General features: G+C 42.7%; 1 protein-coding gene across 1 annotated transcript; it reads right to left on the bottom strand.

Moving 5' to 3' along the window:
• Nucleotides 1–1,180: 1,180 nt before the first annotated feature.
• On the bottom strand, nt 1,181–22,090 carry SYNM (synemin). The gene is made up of 4 exons (XM_059823996.1): nt 21,305–22,090; nt 14,121–14,245; nt 6,517–6,590; nt 1,181–5,011 (listed from the first exon to the last, which is right to left on the bottom strand). Exons 1-4 carry the CDS (start codon nt 22,088–22,090, stop codon nt 1,188–1,190), a joined length of 4,809 nt encoding a protein of 1,602 aa, XP_059679979.1. The 3' UTR covers nt 1,181–1,187.
• Between the last annotated feature and the right edge of the window lie 2,626 nt (nt 22,091–24,716).

Here is a 24,716-nt window from a genome sequence, read left to right as displayed (position 1 = left end):
GGGAAAAAAAAAAGGAAAATTCAAACCTCTGGTTGGGTTTGCAGGGCTAGTAATTGAAAAGGGCATCTTATCATTTGTAAACAAAGAAAGGATTATCTGGAAATTACTTGACACACAATGTTCATAAGTGTCTTCAATACCATTTTTACAAGTTTTCTTCAGAACAGAACACATATTAGCTAATTTCACTGTGTTAAGAAATTAGGCATTATGTAATAATGTCTGACACTTCACACTTACCTTTAGCAATACCTAGTATCAAGGTAACTCATATACTGCAAAATAAGTTGATGTTATTAATCTACATAGCCACTGAAGCTGTAAAGAGTTCTCCTTACTTCAGTGGAAATACTATCCATCCTATTTTTTAAGTCTGTTTTCTTTTTAAAGATATTAAATGTACTACTGTCTAACCATAAAAATCAGTATTTCTCATTAGGAATACTGTGAGACATTCTTAGAATCATAGAATCATTTAGGTTGGAAAAGACCTTTAAGATCATCAAGTCCAACCGTAACATTCTTGCTTCAGTGTTACCTCATTCTTTTTTGCACTGCATTCTAGCTATACAAATAATACCATTTTTGTAAATTCTTGCTATGCTTAGTTTGATCCTACAGAATTGTATTTATTTTTTTATAGCTGTAATAACTGTATCTTAAAATGTTTTCATTAGGTATTGCATATAAGTACACAGAAATGCAACTGAAAATCAGCTATCTACCTCATTAGTCTTACGTTTTCTTATATTAGTAGCTTGAGATTTAAATAGAATTGCTGAACATTTTAGTAACCAAGTACAATACAGTATTTAAAAAATAATAATATGGAAAAGTCCTATTCAAGCACACACTTATTAATTGACCTGCTATAAAACAAACAAAAAATATAATCCTTTGAATGCCCCAGTAGCAAATTCCTGTCTCTGTGGGTGGAAAAATCTAAAATTATTGGACACAGGTCTCTGAGAAAAAACATATTAATAGCATGAGTTCTCCCAAAAATAAAATTTCCAATAAAGTAAAATGTGTGCTGAATAGGTAGAGGCTTAGATTCAATACTTCTCAGTCCACTATTAATAATTTAGATAGTGTGAGTGTTTCCCCATCCCTTTTTTTCTCTTTTTTAAAAAAAGGATAATCAAAAATCTGTATAAACAGTAAGTAGACTTCATTAAAGAGTCCATTCAGAACCACTGTCCATCATTATCATCATCATCTTCCTCCTCATGGTCCAGATAGAGAAGAGCAACTTTCTTTTCATCAGAAATAACTGATCTTTGGTCTACCATTCTTTGCAACTGTACAGTTTTATCAAAAAATGACTTTTCCATTACCTTTTCATCATGATCTTGAGAAAAACTGGAGAGAACATAGCCGCCTCTTTTATTTTCATTTTCTACAGTCTGGTCACTTTCAACTACAATCTCTGACTGACTAACAGAAGGGTCTTGCTTATTGGATATAAGCATTGTTGCTTGCTGTTCTCCACTTTTTACTGTAGGTATTCCACCCATATTGGAAACATCCATTTGAAAAGTAAAAGCTGTTTCCTTGGATCCTACTTTAATATGCTTTACAGACCTATTGCTCTCAGATGACTCTTCTGTTTGTGAAAGATCTTCCAGCGTTTCAGAAATAGGTCTTGTAAAGATTATTTGCTCAGCATGAGTTTCTGCAGGACTTATTTTAATGTGCCTGAAAGATCTATTGATATCTGAGCTTCCTTCACTCTCTGAAAGATGTCCTTCTTTGTTAATGAGCTCTGAAGTTTCAGAAAGGGAGCCCTGATATATGATTTGTTCAGTGGTTTTAACTCCCACTTGACCTAGTCTTACATGCTTTATTGAGCCTTCTGAAAGAGTCTGGTCTTCCAGTTCACTGATTTCTGTGTGCTTAGAGACGGGCCCGTGGTAGATGATTTTTTCAGCTGTCATAAACTCTTGGGGACCCAACTGAATGTGTCTGACTGAACTTTCTGTCTGTGAGAAGTCTCTAGTGTCACTGACCTCTACTTTACCAGAGATTGGTCCTTCAAAGATAACTTGCTCGGTATGAATCTCTTTTGGACCTAATCTAAAGTGCCTTATTGATCTGCTGACGTCCATGGATCCTTCTGTCTGAGCAAAGTTACCTGAGCTATTGAGCTCCGAAGAGTCTGAAACAGGCCCTTCAAAAGAGACGTCTTCAGTTACTTGCCTTGATCCTACTGTGACGTGTCTTGTGGACTTGTTGAAGTCTGTTGAAAATTTCTGGGAAAGATTTCCAGAATCAATCTCTTCTACAGTTGTAGTAATAGGGCCTGTATAAATCATTTCTTCTGTGGTTTGGATTTCTTTAGGACCCAGTTTAAAATGCTTCACAGATCGGCTAAACTCTGACGATCCTTCTGTCTGAACAAGATCTTCTGTAGCACTGAGTTCCAGCATTTCAGAACCAGGCCCTTCATATACGATCTGCTCAAATCTCTGAACCTCTGCTGGACCAACCTTAATATGCCTTATGGATTTGGTCTCATCAGTTGATTGTGGTGAGTGAGAGACTTCTCCAAAATCTGCAGTTTCCAAAACTGAACCGTCATAAATAACTTTTTCAGTGGTATGATACCTTGTGCCACCACTCCTCCTCATTGCGGATGAGTTATAGATTTCCTGATCAGCCGAAGGAGTGTATTTATCACTGCGGGAAGAAACATCTACTTCTATATTGTTTCTACCATCAACAACTCTCTCCGAGTTTTCTTTTTTCAGGGAGTGCAATGTCGCCTTCTCCTTCTCACTTGCAATTACTTCACCAAGCTGAGCTACATCGAATTCATCAGTATTAAGGGTCTGTGACAGATTGACTTCAGCAACAATCGTCACCAAGCCACCCTCCTCTGTTTGATCAACTTTTTTGATATCAAATTCTAAGGTGCTAGAGTCAGCTTGATTTTCTTTTGTTAATGCAGACAGCTCCTCTTTCACACTTTCTGGGAGACTGCCCTCCAACTGCTCCAAGGCTTCCTTCAGTTGATGTTTAGGGTCCTTTGTTTCCTTTGATAAAAGCCCTTTTATTGATGTCTGAAATTCATGGGGAATTTTAATTTCTTTTTCAATAACAATGGATTCAACATGGGATGTTTCACCTTCAGGATGCTCTTTTAAAATATGGGCACTTGCTTCCTCTCCTACCACTTGATATGTTTCTTCTGGAGAGCATACACCTTCATCTCTCTTACTTTGTGTGCCTTGCAAAAATTCATCTTGCCAAGAATATTTAATAGTTGATTCTTCTTCTATATGAATTTGCCCGTATACCGAGTCATCATCTTTTTCATTAATAATAGGATGATCATCAGGAACAGATACAAAATATTTTTGTTCAATAGGTGAGTCATCTTCCTCAGTTACTTCTTCCACATGAGTGAAACTCTCATGCCGTTGTTTCTTCTTTTTAACATCTGCGTAAGTGAATGTTACGTCTTGTTCCTCCTCGTCACCATAATGCCTCTCTCTCTCAGGGAACGTATCTTCCACTTCCTCTACTTCAAAAGGTGTTGAAAAATCAGTCCTTTCATCAGCGGCATAATCTAGCGGCTCCTCTACAATCTCAACATTAACAGACATGTTCTTTCTGCCCTCATTTCCTTTCAGGCCATGATGTACTATATCTTCTATCTCCTCTTTGGAAGGAGTTCCCTCAACACCCTCTCGAACTACTTTTCTAACATCCTGGTTTGATAGACCCCCTACATCAGCTTCATCAGAAATATCTATGTCTTCCTGAACTTGAGATTGCACTGTGATCTCAGTCTTCATTCTCCCATCATCTGGTTGTTCTTTCTTATTAAAATAGGTCACTTTCGTGTCTGTTGATATTTGTGAGCTAGAAGACTGCGTAAAACTTTTAAGAATGTCAGCAACAATATTCTCTGCTATATTTTCAGTTGTCAGAGTTCCTATTTTATGATTTCTATCACTAATTACCTCTTCATCTTTCAGACTGGATTCTGCTTCTGAAATACTCACTTTGTGAATTTCAGCAGGCTTAGTTACACGGTCATCTGTTTCTCTTCCTATGGAAGTTTTAAAACCTTGTAACCTTATTTCTTTATTACTGTGAGATTCTTTGTCGGGAGCAGGCATTTCAAGACTGATAGGCATCTCAATGACTTCTTTGCTTCTTGATTCCAAGGTCACATTTGCATCTTTCTTGGTTGATTCGCTTTTCAAAGTTCTTGCATTAGAAATATCACTCCCTGTTAACTTCTGGTTAATGACTTCCTCGCGGATATATTTTTTCTGCTCAGTCTTCCTTCCAAAATCAACACTTCTTTCTCCTATAAAAGGTTTCTCATCTGTTATCTTTTTCTCCTCCTTTGTTTGTTTCTCTAGCTTATCTTTTTCTGTCAGCAGAGATTTTTTCTCTTCAGTTGGTTTGCTGCCTCCTCTTTTTTCTTTTAGTGTGGTCTGAGTTTCAGTTATGGTTTCTTCATATTTAGATGGTTTAAAATTGGTATTCAGCTCATAAGTTGGAAATCTAGTGAAGCTTGGTTTTGTTCTTGTATTTTCAGAAATCCCTGGCTTTGTGTCAGGCTTGTGGTCCTTGTCTGATCTTTCAGTGTGTGCTGATTCTTTTGAAAAAGATACTGTGGATGAAGTTGTAACTTCTGTTTTCTTTCTTTCTGGAATTGTCTTTTGCTGCATATCAGTTTTTTCCCAGCTACTGTAGGCTGGAGTAAATGCTCTTAATTCTTTGTGGTCTGTTACAATCCTTTCATCTCTTGTAACAGTTGTTGAAGGGCGATATATTGAACCAAGTACATCTCTTCCAAAAGCTCTTCCACTAGGTGTTGTCTGTGATCCAGCCTGTGTTGATTGAACTGAATAACGTGCAGAACTGCTAGTATTTGTCACTGGCATTCTATGTCTTCTATCAGTGATCCTGAGAGCTGGTGAAGCTTTATTTCTATTTCTTTCTTGATAAGTAGAGTAAATATCAGTGTAGTTATATGAAGTGTTTATAATATCTGCAAAAAGAGCATAGGTAACCAAACATTAAAATAATATAAAATAGAGGGCATGCACTAAGAAATTTTATACTAAATTTTTGAAAGAAATAATGGCTTCATTTTCAGTGCAACTTTGTACAGGCATTCCTGGAGGTTTTGCATGACAATTAAATCTATGCATAAATTATACTGAAACTGAAAGCAAAGCTTTTTACTAAGTTGCAAATTCTTGCTAATTTTACCTGTTGTGAGCTACTGGGTATTATGACATTCACTTAAGAATTATACCTTTCATATTTATATTAATATTCATTTGCATTTACAACTTCTTATTAAATAATGTATAGTAATATCCTAGGCTTGGTTTTTTTGCTTCATTAGTCAAAGTGGCCTGAAGTTTCTCAGTTCCTGTTGAGAATTAATGGCATACCTGCCACCACATACTGGAAATTGAAAACACAAATACAACCCTTCATAGTCACAAGATACAACAAGGTACACCAAGGGACAGAAATGAAGAAACTTTTAGGCTATATCTATACAATTTCATAAAATGTAACAGGAATCACTGTCTGGCTCTAAGACCAACCAGCACCGCACAACTCAAATCTCCTACTCCTAAAAACCTAGCCACATCTCCCCTGACTTTTGGTAGCGTTTCCCACTCTGTGGTAATCACTGAATATGCCTGAGCATTGCAAAAGTACTGGCTAGTCCAGATCAAAACCATGCCAGGAACAGTGCTAACAATTTAACAGCATAGGCAAGTCTATGCGAGCGTTTCAGCCTAGGCCCTAGTATGTTTAATTTACTACTACAGACACAGCCTTCAAATCTCTTCTGGGACTACTGTTTATGATAGTCTGATGATTTTAAGACCACACACTGGAGTATTATTGAGATTAATTCTGTTATTAATAACAATGGCCATAGCAGTCAGATCGAAGGTCCATCTTATCTAGTATCCTGTTTACAGTCATCAACAGCAGATACATCGGGAAGAGTATAAGAACAGGGCAAGTAAATAGTAATACTTCCCTGGTATACTCTCACAGCCTCCAGAGATTTGCAGCTCCTAAGATAGAAATGGTATCTTTATGTTTAGTAAATCTTTGATTTTTCTTTCATTACTCTGCTAAAATTTCTCTTTAAACCCACATAAACTTTTTAACACTCACAATGCCTCATGATGATGAATTCCATGGTTTTAACTACATGTTTTGTTAAACACCTCTTGCTTTATACTTCAAAACTCTCTTAAGACCTATGGGCATCCAACAGTTCTTGCACTATTAGAGCTATGAAACATCACTCCCTACTTACCTTCTCCACTTGAATCATGATTTTATAAATTATCTCATATAGAATAGCACTGTGTTGATATAAAATATTAACACTCAAAACCAATTCAATATTGACTTGGCAATACACTCAAAAAGTATTCTTCAGGAATACTATAACACAAGAGTTTCCAGTTATATTTAATTTCATTCAACGTTCATTTTTTAATATTCATTTTTTACCTTGCGGCAATTTCCCTGCATGCTGATCTCTCCATGTAATAATCCACTGGTTGCTTTCCCCTTCTAACAAAGCTCTGCAAAACACGTAAAAATGCATTCCATTAAAATACTGGGAAGAATAATCATAATATTTAACATTTCTAAGTCTTAGAGACTGAAACAATTATCCTGCAGTTTGGTCAGATCCTGAACGTTTTTCACACCCCATATTTATATTACTGGGAATGAGAAATCCTTAGCATCTTCCAGACTCTTAGTTTGCAGAGTCCAGTTCGTGAGAACAGTGCAATAATCTTACAGTAGGTGACAGCAGCAGACACAATACAGTTTTAGATCAAATCTTCCACATTAGTCAATATACTGCTTCCTGATATGGACAAGATCCACCGATTTCCACTATGGAATCAAACAAGCTAGCAAATTTTTCCAGAATGATGATCTGGAACAGAGTTAGGAGAAAACAAAGCCACACAAAACTTAACAGATATTCAGTAAAACTTTCTCAGAGAAACACATGGAGATGTTTTATAAAGAAAAGGCAAAAATGAAAAAAATATTTGCAAGCAAATAGTCAGCAGTTTTCATGCTGGCAATGTAGTACTAAAGGTGTTGTTGCACTGTAATATATGAGGGAACTGTTACAGCCACAATTTGTAAGTTCTATCCTTTTCAAATGAAAATTGAAGGAAAGTATTACTTCTGCTGTCAAACACTGGCCAATGCTGGAGGAAACAACTTACAGTATTAAAGTAACTATTCTTGGTTCCTATTCAATCGGAAATCACAACATAGTTTACGACAAAGGACTAGGAAAATTCTTTGTGACAGAAACTGCTTAGTTTCTTTTAATGACATCTCTGTTTGTCCCCTCTGTTCCTCAGCCTTCCATTCATTCTTTTTTGCAGTGACTCTCTAACAGCTTCCATAGTTCCAGGAAGCCTGCACTTCCACAGGACTATTGTGGTCAAGGCTTCATCTTGTTGACCAACCAAGACATCAGCAGCAATTGATGAGAAATGGACAGGACACCAATTTGCTTACCTTTACATTATGGAAATCATATCACTACAAGCAAATAGCAGAAGCAGGCACCTGTTGATAATCTGCTTCATAATTTTGTCTACTACCTAGTCTTGGCGTGCTGACACACAGAATGGAGTCTCTTTGAGTTGCCTCTTCTATGCTGGTGACACATATTAGCTGTTCTTGAGGACATTATACCCAGCTGATTGCTTGACAACACTGGCTATCCTTCCTTTATGCCAAACTTTGTTCCCTATACAGCATGCACGTACAAGGACCACACTACCTCAAGACCCATCCGACAGCAGCCACAGGCTTGTTCTATTCCTGCATACTACCCTACATTTTCTCCTTTCTACAGTGGTGGAAAATACTCCAGAGGTACATTTCCCACAGAGATTAGCACAACTGAGGGGCAAAACATTTTCAGGAGTAATTGCTCTGCATTAAGAATATTCAAATAGGCACACAGCATACTTTTGTCCTCTTGGGGAGGTGGGGGGAAGACTAAGTGCATTCTCTAGAATTACTCAGCTGCTCTAAAAAAATAAAACAGAACTGTTGGCTTCTTCCAAAGACAACAAGTAGCTATTAGGGTGATCTTATTCAGTCTTAAAAGTTTTAGAGATGGTTATCCAGTAAGACTGAGTCTCAGAATTCCTGATAAATTCTCTGGAAATCTTTGTGTGCTTTCCTTTCCTCCTGCTGTCCATATGCTTGTACTGTCTGACATAAAATATGTCTAGCTGTTTTTCAAAAAAAAAAGCAGTTTGTCCCTTTTCTACTTTTGCAGCACAAGCTATGTGTGCTGCACAAAAAAGTGTGGGCACAAAAAAGTGCCCAACTGCAGCATTCTGATACAACAGCCTAGAAATTCTATGGCAGGTTCTTTCAATAGGCAACGGAATGTTATAATCAGTACAGTAACTTTGGTGTTTTTATATTCACTTCTACTAGTGAGATAACCATTTCATCACTTCCAGTTTTGGAAATGCCAGATGTTTTGCATTGATAACATACAGCTGCAACATGAAAGTTGTTAAGAGTAAGGCTGGAGGATTATGATAGCCAAGGCTTCTGACTCCCTAGGAGGGGAGTTGAAAGCTATTTAGGATTGTGGTATAAACACATTTGCTGGGCATTTCTGTCAAAATTATCAAAGCAAGCATTTTAAATGTCACCTGTAGATTTCACAAGTCACATGACTGATCCCTTTGGACATTTTATGGTTCTTTTCGTTTTTGACTGCCTGTAGATTCAATAGGACAATGCTACATCAGCAAAATATCATTAGTAAGGTTTTCTTTGCAATCATGGATTTGCCTAGATTCAGAAGAAAAGCCAGGTTAGAATTATCTAACATATTTACAGGTCACTTCCCCCTTAAAACAGGCTCAGATGCACACCTTTACTTCTATTTTGTTAGTCAATAAAACCAAAAGTAAAAGCAATTTATCTTCCTCAATGCTAAGAGAGGCTTTATAGGAATAGACGACTTCAACGCATGCGGAGAATGTTCCCAAGACCAAACATCTGATCTGATGAAGCTAACGAGTGCCAAACAAATTGCTCTGATAGACACGCGCTAGAGAAGCTGGTGATGACGTTTCAGAAACATATCAAGGAGCTGGCAGTGAAAGTGTTAACCATGATGAAGGAAACTAGGAATGTGGGTAGTTTGACTAAGGATTTCTGGCTGCTGTTAAAACAACAGTTGTTCAGTTGCTGCAGCAACGTATGAAGTCACTAAAAATAAGTTCCAAGAGGTAACTGTATATGGCAAAGGGCAACAGCACACAGAAAAGCTGGATTTGAAAGATTACTACTGAAAATATGTTGTATTTTAAAATGAGAGGCAAAGCTTCATGAAACCTCTATAAAACTGGGCAATGAATCAGTGTTTTACTGGACACAGTTCATAATATTTATGTCCTCGATCTTACCAGATAAACAAGAAAATGTTAAACTGACTTTGGCTTAATAAACTAGCATGAGAAACTGTAGTGTAACGTACTGAGCACTGGCTTGGAAGCCAGCAAACACGGGTTATGTTCCTCAGCTTGGCCATAGCTTCAGTTGATGCAAGTCATTTTGCTTCTCTGTTCCTTTGCAAGCTTTCCTAATACTAATAATTTAAACTATAACCTCTTTGTGGTGACGTCTGCTTTTAAACTTAAACTGCCTAAAGAATAGGATGTTAATCTCAACTGTATGAGCTCTTAGGTATCCACACTAATAACAAAAAACATCTCTCCAAGTAGCACTCTTCTAAAAAATGTACCATGTCAACTACTTCCTGGAAATCAGATCCATGACATATATACTCATTGTGTTAATACTTAGTTTAACTGTTGCCAGAAAGTATTCCAACTGCACCTTTAACTCATCTCATTATTAAGGTCATTTATCTAAAGTTAGCAGCAACATGCTTGTCAGCCTGAAGCCCTGCAGTGTGCTGGATAACAACAGAAATAACTAGTCCATGAAAGCAGGTGGATGAGATAAACTGGTTGAGGTGGGGAGAGAGAAGTTACAGAAAACAAAAGGATGCAGTGCCAACGTTACCATGGTCATTCACAACAGCAATGACTTTGCTTCAACTACAGAAACCCAAAATCTCAGATGGGGGCAGTTAGCCAGCAGGCCATAAAAATTCATCCTCTCTATCCTGGGTATTGGGTAAGGAGTTGCCAAAAAAAAAAAAAAAACCCTCCAGGAAGTGGAATGGAGGAAGCATTTTCAGGGATAAAGGCCACTCCACATCTTTTTTCCACCACAGGATGGGAGGACAAGGACTGTGTGAAGAACAGCAGGTAACTGACTTCATGTTAAATTCCCTGGGTGTAGAAAACTCAGAATGTTCTCAAAATAAAACAAATACAGGAATAGGACTTATCAGCTGGTGTGAAGAAGTGCTGGAGGAAACCAACCGAAGGAGGATTGGAAAGTATGCCTGACAAGTGTATTAAGAGATCCTGTCAATGACCATGACAAGAAAAGAAAAAAAGGAAAAAAAAAAAGAGAAAAAAAAGCTTTGTAGCCTCCGCTGCTTCAAAATGCAAGGTGGTAACCTAGAACAGAACATTTGCATGACACTAGGATATCAAAGTAAAATCTTCCATCCTTCAACAACAACATATTTTAGAGCGCACAGAAAAACTACTTAACCTATGGCAGAGGCTCTGGGCAGCCTCTGCTATTTGAAGAGAAGAAGCTTCTCTTAGCTGAGGAGAAAGGCTTGATAGTAATTCTGATCCTAGGCAGATTTTCTATCGCCTTTTAAAATTAATAGTCTTACACAGTGAATAATTCACCATTTCTCTCTGAAAATAAAACTTAAGCATAGTCTAAGTAGTTGTTGTTTTGCAGGGTTCCAAGAACACAGAACAAAACTGCAAGACACTTGATAAATATTTACTTCAACAGTGGTGAAAAAGGATTGGGAACGAAGATTCCCATGAGGTATAAGTTCATAAAGCCACATAAGACATATATTTCACTTCCTGAGTGAGCCTCAGCTCCCAGAGCAGGAAAGGCGAGCAGAATCAGAGAGGAAGTACACTTGGTCCTTGGGGAAAGGTGTTCCTTCCAACAATGATCCTTCTTGCCATTCCAGGATCAGTGTTGACTAATGGAAAGAACTGGCTTTAAAACAAGACCTGTAGGAGTTGTAAAACAAAGAGAAAATACAGGGTGGGAGGTACAAAGAAAGCTCCAAGATGTAGATCAGACACCTCACCCTTAACCTATAAAGCCAGGAGGAGAGGAGGTGCCAAGGCCCTCATGGAAACTTCTCAATGAAAAGTTCAGGACACTGAACTAAGTGTGAATCGGTGCCTTTCGTTTCCAATATGCACAAGCAAGGGTATACACCAGCATCTTTCATGAAAACAAACTGAAGATGGCTTCACATGCCCTGGTTATCACAGATAAAAAGACCTGGGAGAGGAACAGGATTTGAAAAAGTACATAGATGAGTAGTCCAGAATTCTTTTACTAAACAGCTTACTAACTGGATTCATACTGATTCCTTTCCACAGCAGTGTTGATAAAGGCATACAGTAGGGAAGGCGTATTTTCTTAAGCGAAAGGAGAATAATAAGAAGAGCAGAATAGGTAAAACTGCATAAATGTAAAAACACAAATCAAAAGAATCACTTTTCAGCTTCTGATATTTTAAAGGAATTTTGTTTGCAGGCATGAGATAGCATGCTTTCTGATCTGTAGCAAGGCCCATTTCTCTGTTTTCATCTGTAGATCTTTTTCAGTAGGTAAATGCTCATTTGTCCACTGAAGTCTGCCTTGCCAACTCCATCAGTGATACAAGTTGCATTCGCTACAATCAGGTAAAGAAACCCTACAGGTTAAGGAGCTTCTTAACAACAAACACATGCTGCAGGTGATGCTGAATTGTTCTCCTTTCATTAACAAGGGCAGGGAATCCTTAGACAAACCAATAATGCTCAGATAATCAGTGATACGACCTCCAGAGAAGTTCCAGAATTTAATGGGCTTACAAGGTTTTACAGAGCAGAAGCACTGATGGTTCACTTAGCTAAGAGCATGTCCAAACAACTAAATATCTGGGCATTATCATTCCTACTTCTGGATGAATACTAATCATCAAAACAATTCTGATAATTCTGTTTACTGTGAAAGCGCTAATCGCCCTTTGCAGATGAATAAACCGAGGGAGAAAGTTTAAGTGACAGCAGTAAAAGTCAACATCAGAGCTAGGATATGATTTAGAAGAATTACATGTTTTAGCAAAGTTAACAGAATTAACACACACAGATAAGGATCACAACTGGCTACCATTTCCACAGTTTCTCTTCTACTAGTAATGTTCCAGACACTACTGGCTTTCCAAGGATCGCAGGGATCCCACTCCACCAACAAACATGCAGATACTCTAGCTCACCTATTGACTGCAATTTCATCTTGTCCAGAAGTCGGCCTTGGTCTGTACCTCATAGCACACAGTACTCGAGGCATCTTGAAAAGACCGTTTTTGCTCTTTGATGGACTACAGACATCCTTTGCTCACTAGTCTGTTATCAAGCTACTCAGAAGATACTCTTTCAAGCTTCTCGTATTTTCAGTTATGCAACTAGAATTAAATTTCAAATTTATCAGTGGATTGCTTTAGTCTACATACTCACCCATAATTCAGCTGGTGCCATCTTTATCCACACTTCGATGCTTATTGGTTCATAGCAACGTTACACACTTAAGATACAGTGTTAACGCTTTAGGACACAGAGCATGTATCCTATATAACTGGTAATACCACTTTTTACGCAGGTTGAATATGAATAATGCACACAATATAGATGAGCTAATGACTGAGGCATACTCCTTAAAAAGGATATGAAAGTAGGCTGACGTTAATTTTTTGCAAATTATTACGTTGCTCAGTAAGAATTGCACTTCTCTGTATTTGAAGATCAATATCTCAATGAGATTTATTTAACATCTTGTGCTAGCTGTAGAAAAAAAACATGATCTTTACAATAAAGTAGTATCTTCCTCCAGTTCATGGGTTTGGGGTTGTTGGGTTTTTTTCCTTCTGAATCATTTTTATACCATGTGCCAACTGATACATCATGATTCTCCAGACAGGAGAATTACTCTGGCTTTTCAACCCCACAGCTCCTAAGAGGCTAGAGAGATATACAGTACTGAAGATTCATTAACAGAGATGTTGTTTGCTGATGTCTCACGCTTGGTCCAAACATGTTTCCATAACAAACAAAGGATGGAGAAAGCCAGGATTTATTCAAACAGACTTTTCTGTTATCTTCCCACTATACTACAACTGAAAAAAGAATAGGGAGCTCACTACTTCTATTGATGCTGCAGGTGGACGCTAATCGACATATTTAAACCATGAAATGTGCCATCTAAGTTGACAGATGGCATCTACACTGCCTCATGTTTTATTGATTTCAATTTAGGGATAGTGGCTCCTCAGCTCATAATCAAATATTGCGTCAACAATTCACATCAATTTGATATCAACTTGACCAGAACTAAGAAGGTTTCTTACATATCACTATATTTGTACAAAGTTATTAGGATTCCTATGGATTATATTGGCTTCTCTAACATGTTGTTCTGGGGACAGAGGAATAGAATGAATTACTACTAGAGATAGTTTTGCTTGAGTGATCAAATTCCAGTCACCTCTGCCCAGTGGTAATTCTTACCAGCGTTACTAATGAATAACAGTATTTTACTATTCTTACAGTTTTCCCAGAGATCTCAGACGTCTAACTCCACACGTATCAGCAGCCTTCTGAAGGCATGTTATCTTCCTTTCACAGACAGCACAGTCAACACAGAATGGTATGGTGACCCGTGTCACAAAACAAACCAACAGCAAGCTAAAAACTGGTATTAGGGGTCCATTCACTCTATTTAACAAACTGCAATACATACAAGGAGTCTTGATCTGAGACTCTAAAAGTAGCTGTCTGTATTTTAAATGCTGGAAAGAGCATGAATGGGGCTCACGTATCTATGAAAAGGGATTTAAATTATCCTCGGATTAGACAATTTAGTGTGACCGCAATTCTTACCTGTAGGTTTCAATTTCAAGGATGAGGCCTGCTTTCACCTGCAGTAGTTCTTGATAGTCCTTCAGGTAGTCTGTGATTGACATCGTCAGGAACTGCTTTTCTTCTTCTAGGGTGTCGATTATCCTCTAAACAGAAATACTGATTTTTAGTTTTAAACTAACATAAAAATCTGTACACTTGAATGCCTAATAACCTAAAACTTTTAATTACAAAAAAAATCTGAAAGAACAATAAATCAATATGTTCCATCACTTCAAAAACCAGAACAAATCAGCTCCCCATATTCAATCTGAAATACATTGTTACTGAAGCAGAGTTTTATGCTAAGATTTCATTTTATGCCTCACTAAGTTAGTTGAATATTTCAGTAAAACCCATTCAGATGCCCAGTACAAAAGTCATCAAGTATACATAGCAAGGAAAATACACTCCTTTATAAACGTGACTTAAATGTGACTCATTTTGTCTTTTTAAGAGCAAAGATTTACATGCTTAAATCATACTTGAGATCGGGAATTTCGGCAATTGCTTTGCCATGAGAACCTGGCCTACTTGTCTTTATTAGTATTTTCAGTTCCATAGACATGTGGGTCCAAATCAGTTTTTGTATTCTAGCATCTGGAGATATTCATAGTGCCTAGAAGGTGAAGGATGAACCTCCAGCGTTTCCTTCGAGCTAAGTTTTCTACAATATTTGGACACCTGCTTCATAGTCCACCCAGCTTTGTTGTAACTGCTATTCAGAAGATATAGAAGGGATTGCTCATTTTCATCTTGATAATGAAATACAACTTCGTACCTTCATAGGTGGGTGTGTGTAGTTTATATGACACCCACAAATCACTTGAGAGCAGCAGCACTGATGAGACAGTAGGTAAGGCCTGCCCGTCTTTCTTTAACAAGTTTTGGAAACAGAGAGAGGGACTGATGAGCAGAAAAATACTGCAGTCCAAAATTATCTAAATTTGAACATACTCTGAAATACTAAATGGAAGATTAAATACTGAATAACTGTACACAACAGAAAAAGCAATGAAGACTTACACAACAGAACATTAAGATTTGATTTAGACAAAGACAACTGACTCTTATGCTCTTGAAAAGAACATTGCAGAAAGCAAGTGCTTTAATCACTGGTGTTACCGTCTCACATGAAGGGCAAATGGCCATCTTCCAGAAAATAAGCCCTCCCCTGATAATTGAGAGGAGCTTGTTCAGTACAGACTTGGAACTAAAAGTATCAGTGTTAGCTGTTCAGTGCAGCTCTTAATGGTTTCCTCGCTGTGGATAGATTCTACTAACCCAGATCAATCCTCCACAGCCAGCAGGTTGATGCTAACCGAAATGCTATAGATTACACTTTGTTCTGGGGGCTGGGAAGACAGAAATTAAATCTCAGCAAAGGCCTGATTCTGTTTTGTTCACATCACTCTGTACTATGCACGGACAATGAACTGTCCTTTACAGAGCAAAATCTCTCTCATACACATGTACAACACTGAACGGGAATTCATGAGAGCATGTTTTAGATTGCATCCTAAAAATATTTTGCAATACAATCTGGAAAATCAAGAAACTGATAGTCTAGTTTTAAAAAATTCAAAATACATAATTTATATGCAGCAAGTGTTCAAGTGTCACAGCATGAGCAATAGCATAAAAATGAAGATACAGCAGGGGACTCCCCAGATTGGTTAATGCCAGTACGATACGCTAGGCAGAAGTAAGGTTTAAGAACTAAAAATATAAAATGCTGGCATTTCAAAGATTAATAGTCGTCTTTTTTTTACTTTTAGGTTTGTTTTTTTTAAAAAAAAAAAAAAAAAAAAGAGAGCTTTATGAAGGAAGCTGCCTGTATCTTCATACACATGTGGGTATATCTCTCTCTGTTAGTTCCAGGGGAACTACAGGCCGGTCAGTCTCACCTCTGTGCCTGGCAAGATCATGGAGCAGATCATCCTGGAAACTATGCTAAAGCACATGGAAAATAAGGAGGTGATCGGCAACAGCTAACATGGTTTCACTAAGGGCAAGTCGTGCCTGACAAATTTGGTGGCCTTCTATGACAGGGTTACAGCATTGGTGGATAAGGGAAGAGCAACTGACGTCATCTATCTGGACTTGACACCGTCCCGCACAACATCCTTGTCTCTAGATTGGAGAGACGTGGATTTGACGGATAGACCACTCAATGGATAAGGAATTGGCTGGATGGTCGCACTCAAAAGAGTTGCAGTCAATGGCTCCATGTCCAAGTGGAGACCAGTGACAAGTGGCGTTCATCAGGAGTCGGTATTGGGACCGGCTCGGTTTAACATCTTTGTCGGCAACATGGACAATGGGATTGAGCGCACCCTCAGCAAGTTTGCCGACGACACCAAGCTGCGTGGTGCGGTCAACATGCTGGAGGGAAGAGATGCCATCCAGAGGGACCTTAACAGGCTCGAGAGGTGGGCCCGTATGAAGCTCATGAAGTTCAACAAGGCCAAGTGCAAGGTCTTGCATGTGGGTTGGGGCAATCCCAAGCACAAATACAGGCTGGGGGGAGAATGGATCTAGAGCAGCCCTGAGGAGAAGGACTTGGAGTTGTTGGATGATGAGAAGCTGGACTTGCAGCCCAGAAAGCCAACCATATCCTGGGCTGCATCAAAAGAAGGGTGACCAGCAGCTCAAGGGAGGTGATTCTCCCCCTCTACTCCACTCTCATGAGACCCCACCTGGAGTACTGCATTCAGCTCTGGGGCCCCCAACATAAGAAGGACACGGACCTGTTGGAGCGAGTCCAGAGGAGGGCCATGAAGATGATCAGAGAGCTGGAGCACCTCTCCTATAGAGACAGGCTGAGAGAGTCAGGGTTGTTCAGCCTGGAGAAGAGAAGGCGCTGGGGAGACGTTATTGCAGCCTTCCAGTATCTGAAGGGGGCCTACAAGAAAGCTGGAGAGGGACTTTTTACAAGGGCACATAGTGACAGGACAAGGGGTAATGGCTTTAAACTGAAAGAGGGTAGATTTAGACTACATATAAGGAAGAAGTTCTTCACTATGAGGGTGGTGTAGCACTGGAACACGTTGCCCAGAGAAGCTGTGGATGCCCCATCCCTGGAAGTGTTCAAGGCCAGGTTGGACGGGGCTTTGAGCAACCTGGTCTAGTGGAAGGTGTCCCTTCCCATGGCAGGGGGCTTGTAACTAGATGATCTTTAGGGTCCCTTCCAACCCAAACCATTCTATGATTCTATGTGCATGCATATGTTAAAGAGAGCTTCATAATGCACAGGTCTTGCTGCAGTCCCAGAAGAATCTACACAGGTAATCTGTACACTGGACTACAGAGCGTATAGAGCTCTGAAAGACTGGGAATATTCACACTTACCTAAAGACATAGGAACTTCAGTCCCTTACCCCCCAAGTTCTGTAGTCAGTGTTTGAAAAGCCACCTAGATTCTACCCACTGGATTTGGAAAGCGCTCGGGATCCAGAAGTTTGAGTTAATGATTACCATAAGGGGCTACATAACTCAGCCAGCTGTGTAATAGTTCCAAAGGAATTCATTCCAACAGCAGCAGGCATTGTATAGACTGGATGGCAGACAGCCACCCGTCTAGCCCTCCAGTCACTGATGCTTAAACATAATGCAGAGGACAATTGGTCTTAAGTCCTGTTTCCAAGCATGCCAAAAAGTACACAAACCACTTTGGCAAAGTTCAGGAGATGGCAAGCCGACAAACTTCCATTTTGCAAAAGGTAACCTGTATTGCTGCAGCTGTGTTTGCTTCGCACAGGACTTCCTTGGAAAGATTTATTTCTTGACCACATCAATCCTGTGCCCCCCCAAATCCCAGTCATGTCCTGCTAGAACTGAGTAACTGAATAGAAGTGATTTCCTCACCCTTCAGATGTTCCTTTCCAGGCAGCAGTGGGAAATTTTAGAAGGGCAGTAGGGGGAAAAGAATGTACACGGGTTGTCCAAGCTGCACCTACTCAGGGAATAAAGAGAGAATTCCAGGCTCCAGCCCTTTCCATCTGGTACTATTTACTGATCCCATAGCTCATTCAGTGGCTCAGCAGGGGACGAACTGCCACTCTGCTCTTAGCTGGCTAGAAACTGGTACACAAAAAAATGCACTTGACATATTGATATTATATGTTCATTTGACAAGATGTTTCCTTCTTCTCTGGAGCTCACAACGCTGACGCAGGAACCGATCCTAAACCCACTGTATTAGTGAAAAATATCTGCCTTGTTTCAAAGCAGCAGGATGAGCCATGGCCATTTTTACATCCAAAAAATACAGGGCTTTCTCAAATCACTGAGAGTTTTTGCTTAAGTCTTGTCACAGCACACAGCTAAAATTATCAAGTAAGTGACCTACTGAGTTCATCCCTTTAGCACCCAGGACCAGTGAAAGTTTTCCAAACAATGTATGATTTACAGCTTGCCTGGTTCAGCTAAATTGCAAGTCCAAATATGTATTTCTATTTAACATTGCTGAAAGCTTTAGTGAGGATAAGGACAGTGCAGGAGGCAAAGATGGACATATAAGGCGACTGGATGATATATGGAAAATATGAATAAATCTAATTGCCATTGCAGCTGCAATGAACAATAATCACTTGACTTAAATCTGTACATACATATCATTTCTATGTGACACTTTGCAATAAATAAGCATGGAATAGATGCTCTTTAAAGAGTAGTTTAAAATCAATGCTGAACATACTTTCACCAATAAAAGAAACAATGAGGGAGGGAAAAAAAGCTTTGATCACAAGAACAAAACCTGAAACAGCTACTTCTACACATTCTATAATTTTTCTTCCTGGCTGTGAGCAAAAGATATTTTATTTCTCATGTACAGTAGACTGGCCACTTGGAAAAGGCCTTTCTCATTAGAAACCAAACATTTTAAATATGAAATTGTTCAGAAGTTGTAAACCTTATGATAAAATTTTCACCAGAATCTAAATATTTTCTAGATATATATTCAAAGGTAAGACAGCTCACATGTTTTCAGGTTGGCTATCAAAGCACATTTTTTTTCCCCCTCTTCTTGTATTACTAAGATTTGAAGCTATAGTTCCTGTAAAATCCAAAGCACGCCAAATGCTCATGAGAAGTTTGTCATCTTGGTATCAAAATAACAATCCATTTTTGCGTATTGAATCGGGACAGTTCAAGGGCATGCATTGATTTTGATTATCTGACTTCTACAACAGGTTGCTCTGTCTCCACTTGCTGTTCTGAATAAAATTCTTTAAAAATACAACCAGATACGGAGACAACACACTGCTATAAAACCACCTTGCTGAGTTGAAAGAAAGAGTTAGCTATCTGAACACACCCATTCTAACTGGCTTTGGAAGAAAAACTTGTAGCACAGATAGTGAGCTATACAAAATGCTCTTATTAAAACAACACCATATTTAAAGGTTTTCAATTTGAGCAACAATGATTGAAGATGAATGAAATTTTCATTCTAAGTCCCTAATAGCAAACATAGACAGCAAGGAGGACATATTTTGGAAAACGAAGTAACTTTAAATATTAGTAGGCTTATGTACATTTATATAAACTTATACTCCTTAAAAAACAGGAAAAAAATGAAGAGGTTTTTTTTTTTCTTCTTCTTTACATTTTCACCTGGCTTTGACCGATGGATAGATTTAATTATTGAGAGATTTACATATAACATCTCCTTCTAAAGCTTTGGAAATGTTTACATATGTGATTGGAAGAATGAATTGTCCTATTAAAAATGAAAAACAAATTGATTTAAAAGTCAAAAGCCTTTCTGGTTACTTCTTACATACCTAATCTGCCTTAGTTCGCAGCATCTGCAAACTATGCAACTTGCAAACAATCTAGCCATGTACAAAAACCAGACACACAGCAACAAGTCCCAGTCCTTTCCCAGTTGCCAGCATCTCCACAATCTACCAGGGCTGCTGGACACAACGTGATCATCAACCCACGGGGTTCAGCCAAGCTCCAGCAGAGTGCTAATAAAAGGTCTAACAATAAACAAAAGAAATGTTGCCCTTAGGAAATCGATCAATGGTCTGGATGATCTAATACGTGCTCTCCGCTCTAAATTGGATGAACTGATATTTTGCTGTTCCGGCATTTGCTGACCTGTTCACACACACAGGGTGATGATACGTCATCATACCAAACGCGATTTTGACAGCAAGCAAATTCTCAGCTACAGATGCTATAACCCTCTGTTTAACAACACCAAACATCCACCTCAAACAGATACCAGTCACCTACGTCATTAAAGTTCTATCTCAAAAAATTCCCACTCTGCTCACTGCCTGTAGCACAGTAATGAGTCTTCCTGCCTTTAAACAACTAAAAGTTTCCTTAACTACGCTGGGGCCCACAAGCTTTTCTCTAGGCTCAAGGTATGCAGGAGCGTGTGTAAAGCAGGAAGAAAATTCAGATAATTTCTCTGATCGCAACAGGTCAACCTCGAGTCTCAGGCTAGAAGGGAGGCTTTGTGTCCCACCACATGGAGACTGGGTTCATCTGCTCCCAGGGACCGCTCCACGTCCCATGTGCTCATGCCAACCTGAGCAGGAGCCCTGGCAAGCCTCCGTGCCAGCTCCATGCTCTTGGGTACTTGCCGAGAGCAGGTTGGGAAGGGAGCACCTGTCACCAGGAAGATGTCCTCAGGGTCACCGTCTCCCTTTTGATCCCCACCCTTCACACCCAACTCTCCCCAAACAGAGCAGTGGGTCTCAGAGGGACTCCCTGCTCCCCCAAGAAAAGGGCTCAGCAGCAACAAGCTCTTGCTGGGCCACCTCCCCTTCCAGCCTGGGGAAATCTTACTGCAGGGAGGCAAAGCGGGGCAAGGAAGCCCTGGCCCGTGCAGTCAGAGGGAGCCTTGGAGGGGTTTAGGCAGTTCCCGCAGCAGAGGGAACAGGAGGGACGGGGAGTTAGCCTAAGGGAGCGGAGTGCCAGGGTCATGGGAAGTCGGGCTCACATCTCACGATAGGCCAGAACCGAAGGGAAAAAGCGGGTGGGAGCACAGAAGGAGACTCAGAGGAGCACCAAAACAAGCACCGAGGGCGGGAAGGAAGCGGCACGGCTGGAGAGTCCCGGTGAAGAGGGCTGGGAGAGGCCCGGGGGCAGGGGGACACCGGCCAGGGGCCGACGCGACGCGGCGGCGGGGCACTGCCACGCACCTGGTACTCCTCCACCTCGGCGCCGTGGCGGTCCTGCAAGGCGAGCAGCTCCCGCTCCAGCCGCTCCCGGAGCCCGCACAGCTCCCGGCCCTGGCGGTGGAGGTCCTCCAGGTGCTGGCGGCACTGCCGGCTCTCCTCCCGCAGCAGCTCCAGGCTCTCCCGGCTCCGCTGCGCCTCCTGCTCCTGCAGCACCTGGATCTGCTCCTGGTAGCGCAGGAGGGTCTCCCGGCAGCTCTGGCTGAGCAGCATCTCGTAGGTGTCCTCCAGCTCCTCCAGGCTCAGCCCGGCCAAGGGGGGCGGCAAGGCGGCCAGGTCCATCCGCAGCTCCCGCATCTCCACCGCCTCCCGCCGCTGCCGCTCCGCCAGGTGCCCGTGTTCGGCCCGCAGCTGCAGCAGCAGCTCCTCCAAGGCGACGCACTCGCCCCGCAGCCGCTCCAGCAGCTCCCGCTGCCCGGCCAGCTCGGGCTCCAGGCGGCGCCGCATCGCCAGCACCTCGGCGCCCAGCAGCTGCAGCTGCTCCAGCTCCCGCCGCAGCCCGTCCCGCTCCAGCTCCGCTTCCAGCTTGGCCCGACTCAGCTCCTCCAGCTGCATCCGCAACCAGGCCAGCTCCTGCTCGGGCACCCGGAGCCCGATCAGCTCCTGCTCCCGCAGCTCCGCCAGCTCCCGCGCCAGAAAGCGGTTCTCCTCCTCCAGCTCCCGCACGCGGGACACGAAGACCCGCAGCCGGGAGTTGAGCTCCTGCAGCTCCCTCTTCTCGTCCCATCCCGCTTCCCAGCGCCGCCACATCTTGCCCGGGACGCGGGGTCGGGGCCGCGGTGACCCCCGAGCCGCCGGCGCTGCGCAGCTGCCTCCTCGCCGCGGGGCTCTGCGAGCCGCTCCCGCCGCCGGCCCGGCCCGGCCCCGCCAGGCCCCGCCCTCGGGGCGCCCCCGCCCCGCCCTCGCCCCAGCGCCGCTGCCCTGCGGCGCCCCCTGCCGGGCTCTTGGCGCCTCCCGCCAAGTTGCTCCGCGGCGGGAAACCAACGCCCCGCTGAGGGAGCAACGCCCGCTAAGGGAGCAACGCCCCTCTGAGGGAGTCACGCCCGCTGAGGGAGTAACGCCCCTCTGAGGGAGTAATGCCCGCTGAGGGAGTAAGGACCCTCTGAGGGAGTAATGCCCGCTGAGGGAGTAACGACCCTCTGAGGGAGTAAGGCCCGCTGAGGGAGCAATGCTCGCTGAGGGAGTAACGCCCGCTGAGGGAGTAATGCCCGCTGAGGGAGTAACGCCCGCTGAGGGAGCAAAGCCCGCTGAGGGAGTAACACCCCTCTGAGGGAGTAATGCCCGCTGAGGGAGTAACGCCCCTCTGAGGGAGTAATGCCTGCTGAGAGAGTAATGCCCCGCTGAGGGAGCAACACCCGCTGAGGGAGCAACACTCTGCTGAGGGAGCAACACCCGCTGAGGGAGCAACACCCTGCTGAGGGAGTAATGCCCGCTGAGGAAGTAATGCCCGCTGAGGGAGTAACGACCCTCTGAGGGAGTAATGCCCGCTGAGGGAGTAAGGACCCTCTGAGGGAGTAATGCCCGCTGAGGGAGTAACGCCCCTCTGAGGGAGTAATGCCCGCTGAGGGAGTAACGCCCCTCTGAGGGAGTAAGGCCCGCTGAGGGAGTAACGCCCCTCTGAGGGAGTAATGCCCGCTGAGGGAGTAACGCCCCTCTGAGGGAGTAATGCCCGCTGAGGGAGTAACGACCCTCTGAGGGAGTAATGCCCGCTGAGGGAGTAACGACCCTCTGAGGGAGTAAGGCCCGCTGAGGGAGCAATGCTCGCTGAGGGAGTAACGCCCGCTGAGGGAGCAAAGCCCGCTGAGGGAGTAACGCCCGCTGAGGGAGCAAAGCCCGCTGAGGGAGTAACACCCCTCTGAGGGAGTAATGCCCGCTGAGGGAGTAACGCCCCTCTGAGGGAGTAATGCCTGCTGAGAGAGTAATGCCCCGCTGGGGGAGCAACACCCTGCTGAGGGAGCAACACCCGCTGAGGGAGCAACACCCTGCTGAGGGAGTAATGCCCGCTGAGGAAGTAATGCCCGCTGAGGGAGTAAGGCCTGCTGAGGGAGCAATGCTCGCTGAGGGAGTAACGCCCGCTGAGGGAGTAACGCCCGCTGAGGGAGCAAAGCCCGCTGTGGGAGTAGTGCCCCGCTGAGGGAGTAACGCCCCGCTGATGGAGGCAGCGCCCAGCACCTCTCTCGCGAAAACCCTTCCGCAACATCCTTGTCCTCCCCTCCCCTGCTGTGGGGCCTTGCTGGCTAAGGCTCAGCCTGCTTTTCCATCCCCGCGTTGTGGGAGCTCTGCTCCCCAGGAGGTATTTATTCGGCTTGTGATCCATCGGACGCTGTTACTGTACCGTGGCTGCGCTTAAGTTAATATAAAGTGTCAAATGCCATTTTAGAACGCCAGTTTTAAGTTGAGGAAGCCACTGAAATGCCTCCAGTTTTGAGCGTGTGTCACAAGCTATAAAATCTTTGCCCAACAGAAAATCATCCCGCCTCCCGCGCTCAGCGCACGGCAGAAGCGCCTGCAGCCAGCGCGTCTCTGTGCCCGACTTTCCTCTGCCTTATTTTGCACCATATATGGGCTGGATCCAGAGAAGTCCTTTCATTGACTGCACTGGAACCGGCTCTGCACGAGCTGCTCAGCAAGGAGGCAGTGAAGCATCACACCCTGTGGTACCTACCAAATTAGACAAAAAGGCGAAGAGTGACTCATTTCAACCTTTTTCATCTTCCCAGGCATTCTTTCTCTCCCTCTCTCTCTCAGACACACACACACACACACATTTAAATTTCACCCAGTGCCACAGCCTTGGGAGTTTTGCAGGGATTTGCTGCTTCCCATAAGGCAGCCAGCTCTGCACAGCTCCCACCTCTGCATTTACTCCTCAGGACTGCTCCTAACCAAAGCTCACACAGGGAAAAGACTGGAATTTGGCACAAGCCCTGCAAAGCTGGGATCAGGGCACAGCTCTACCGCACCGATCTGCTCTGGGCACTGCACCCCCTTCTCTGCTCTGTCGCACCCTTCCCAAAGCCTTCTAGCTCAGCGCCGCATCTCCCTGCTGTCAGAAAGGCCAAATTTTGGCTGCTTCTTTGCTCTCTGCTGAGTAAGTTTCCTTCTAATCTCAATAAAGCCTCCAGGATTTGAGCCCAACCAACACAGATAAATCATTGGCTTTGGCCTAAAAGTCAGCCAATTTCGCCTTGGCAGATTTGCTCCATCAGAGGTCACTGAGAAGCTGAGATTTACTAAAGACACTTGCTTTTTCTTGGCTTTGTGGTCAAAATCAAGTCCCTCGGTGACGCTCAAACACCTGCTGTTCTTTTATGAGGGAAACCACTATGCTTCTGGGAAGAGGTAAGCTCCTGTGGTTTACGAGGCTTTTTCTACC

The sequence above is a fragment of the Gavia stellata genome, chromosome 13 (assembly GCF_030936135.1).
Source record: "Gavia stellata isolate bGavSte3 chromosome 13, bGavSte3.hap2, whole genome shotgun sequence".
Taxonomy (NCBI): Eukaryota; Metazoa; Chordata; class Aves; order Gaviiformes; family Gaviidae; genus Gavia; species Gavia stellata.
This window is presented reverse-complemented; position numbering and strand designations above follow the sequence as displayed.

Coding starts and splice junctions, on each gene's coding strand:
- SYNM (XM_059823996.1), bottom strand. CDS start 22,090: ATGTGGCGGCGCTGGGAAGCGGGATGGGACGAGAAGAGGGAGCTGCAG. Junction 6,591..14,120: donor CTTGAAATTGAAACCTACAG/GTAAGAATTGCG, acceptor CGTGTTTTGCAG/AGCTTTGTTAGAAGGGGAAA. Junction 5,012..6,516: donor TGCAGGGAAATTGCCGCAAG/GTAAAAAATGAA, acceptor CTCTTTTTGCAG/ATATTATAAACACTTCATAT.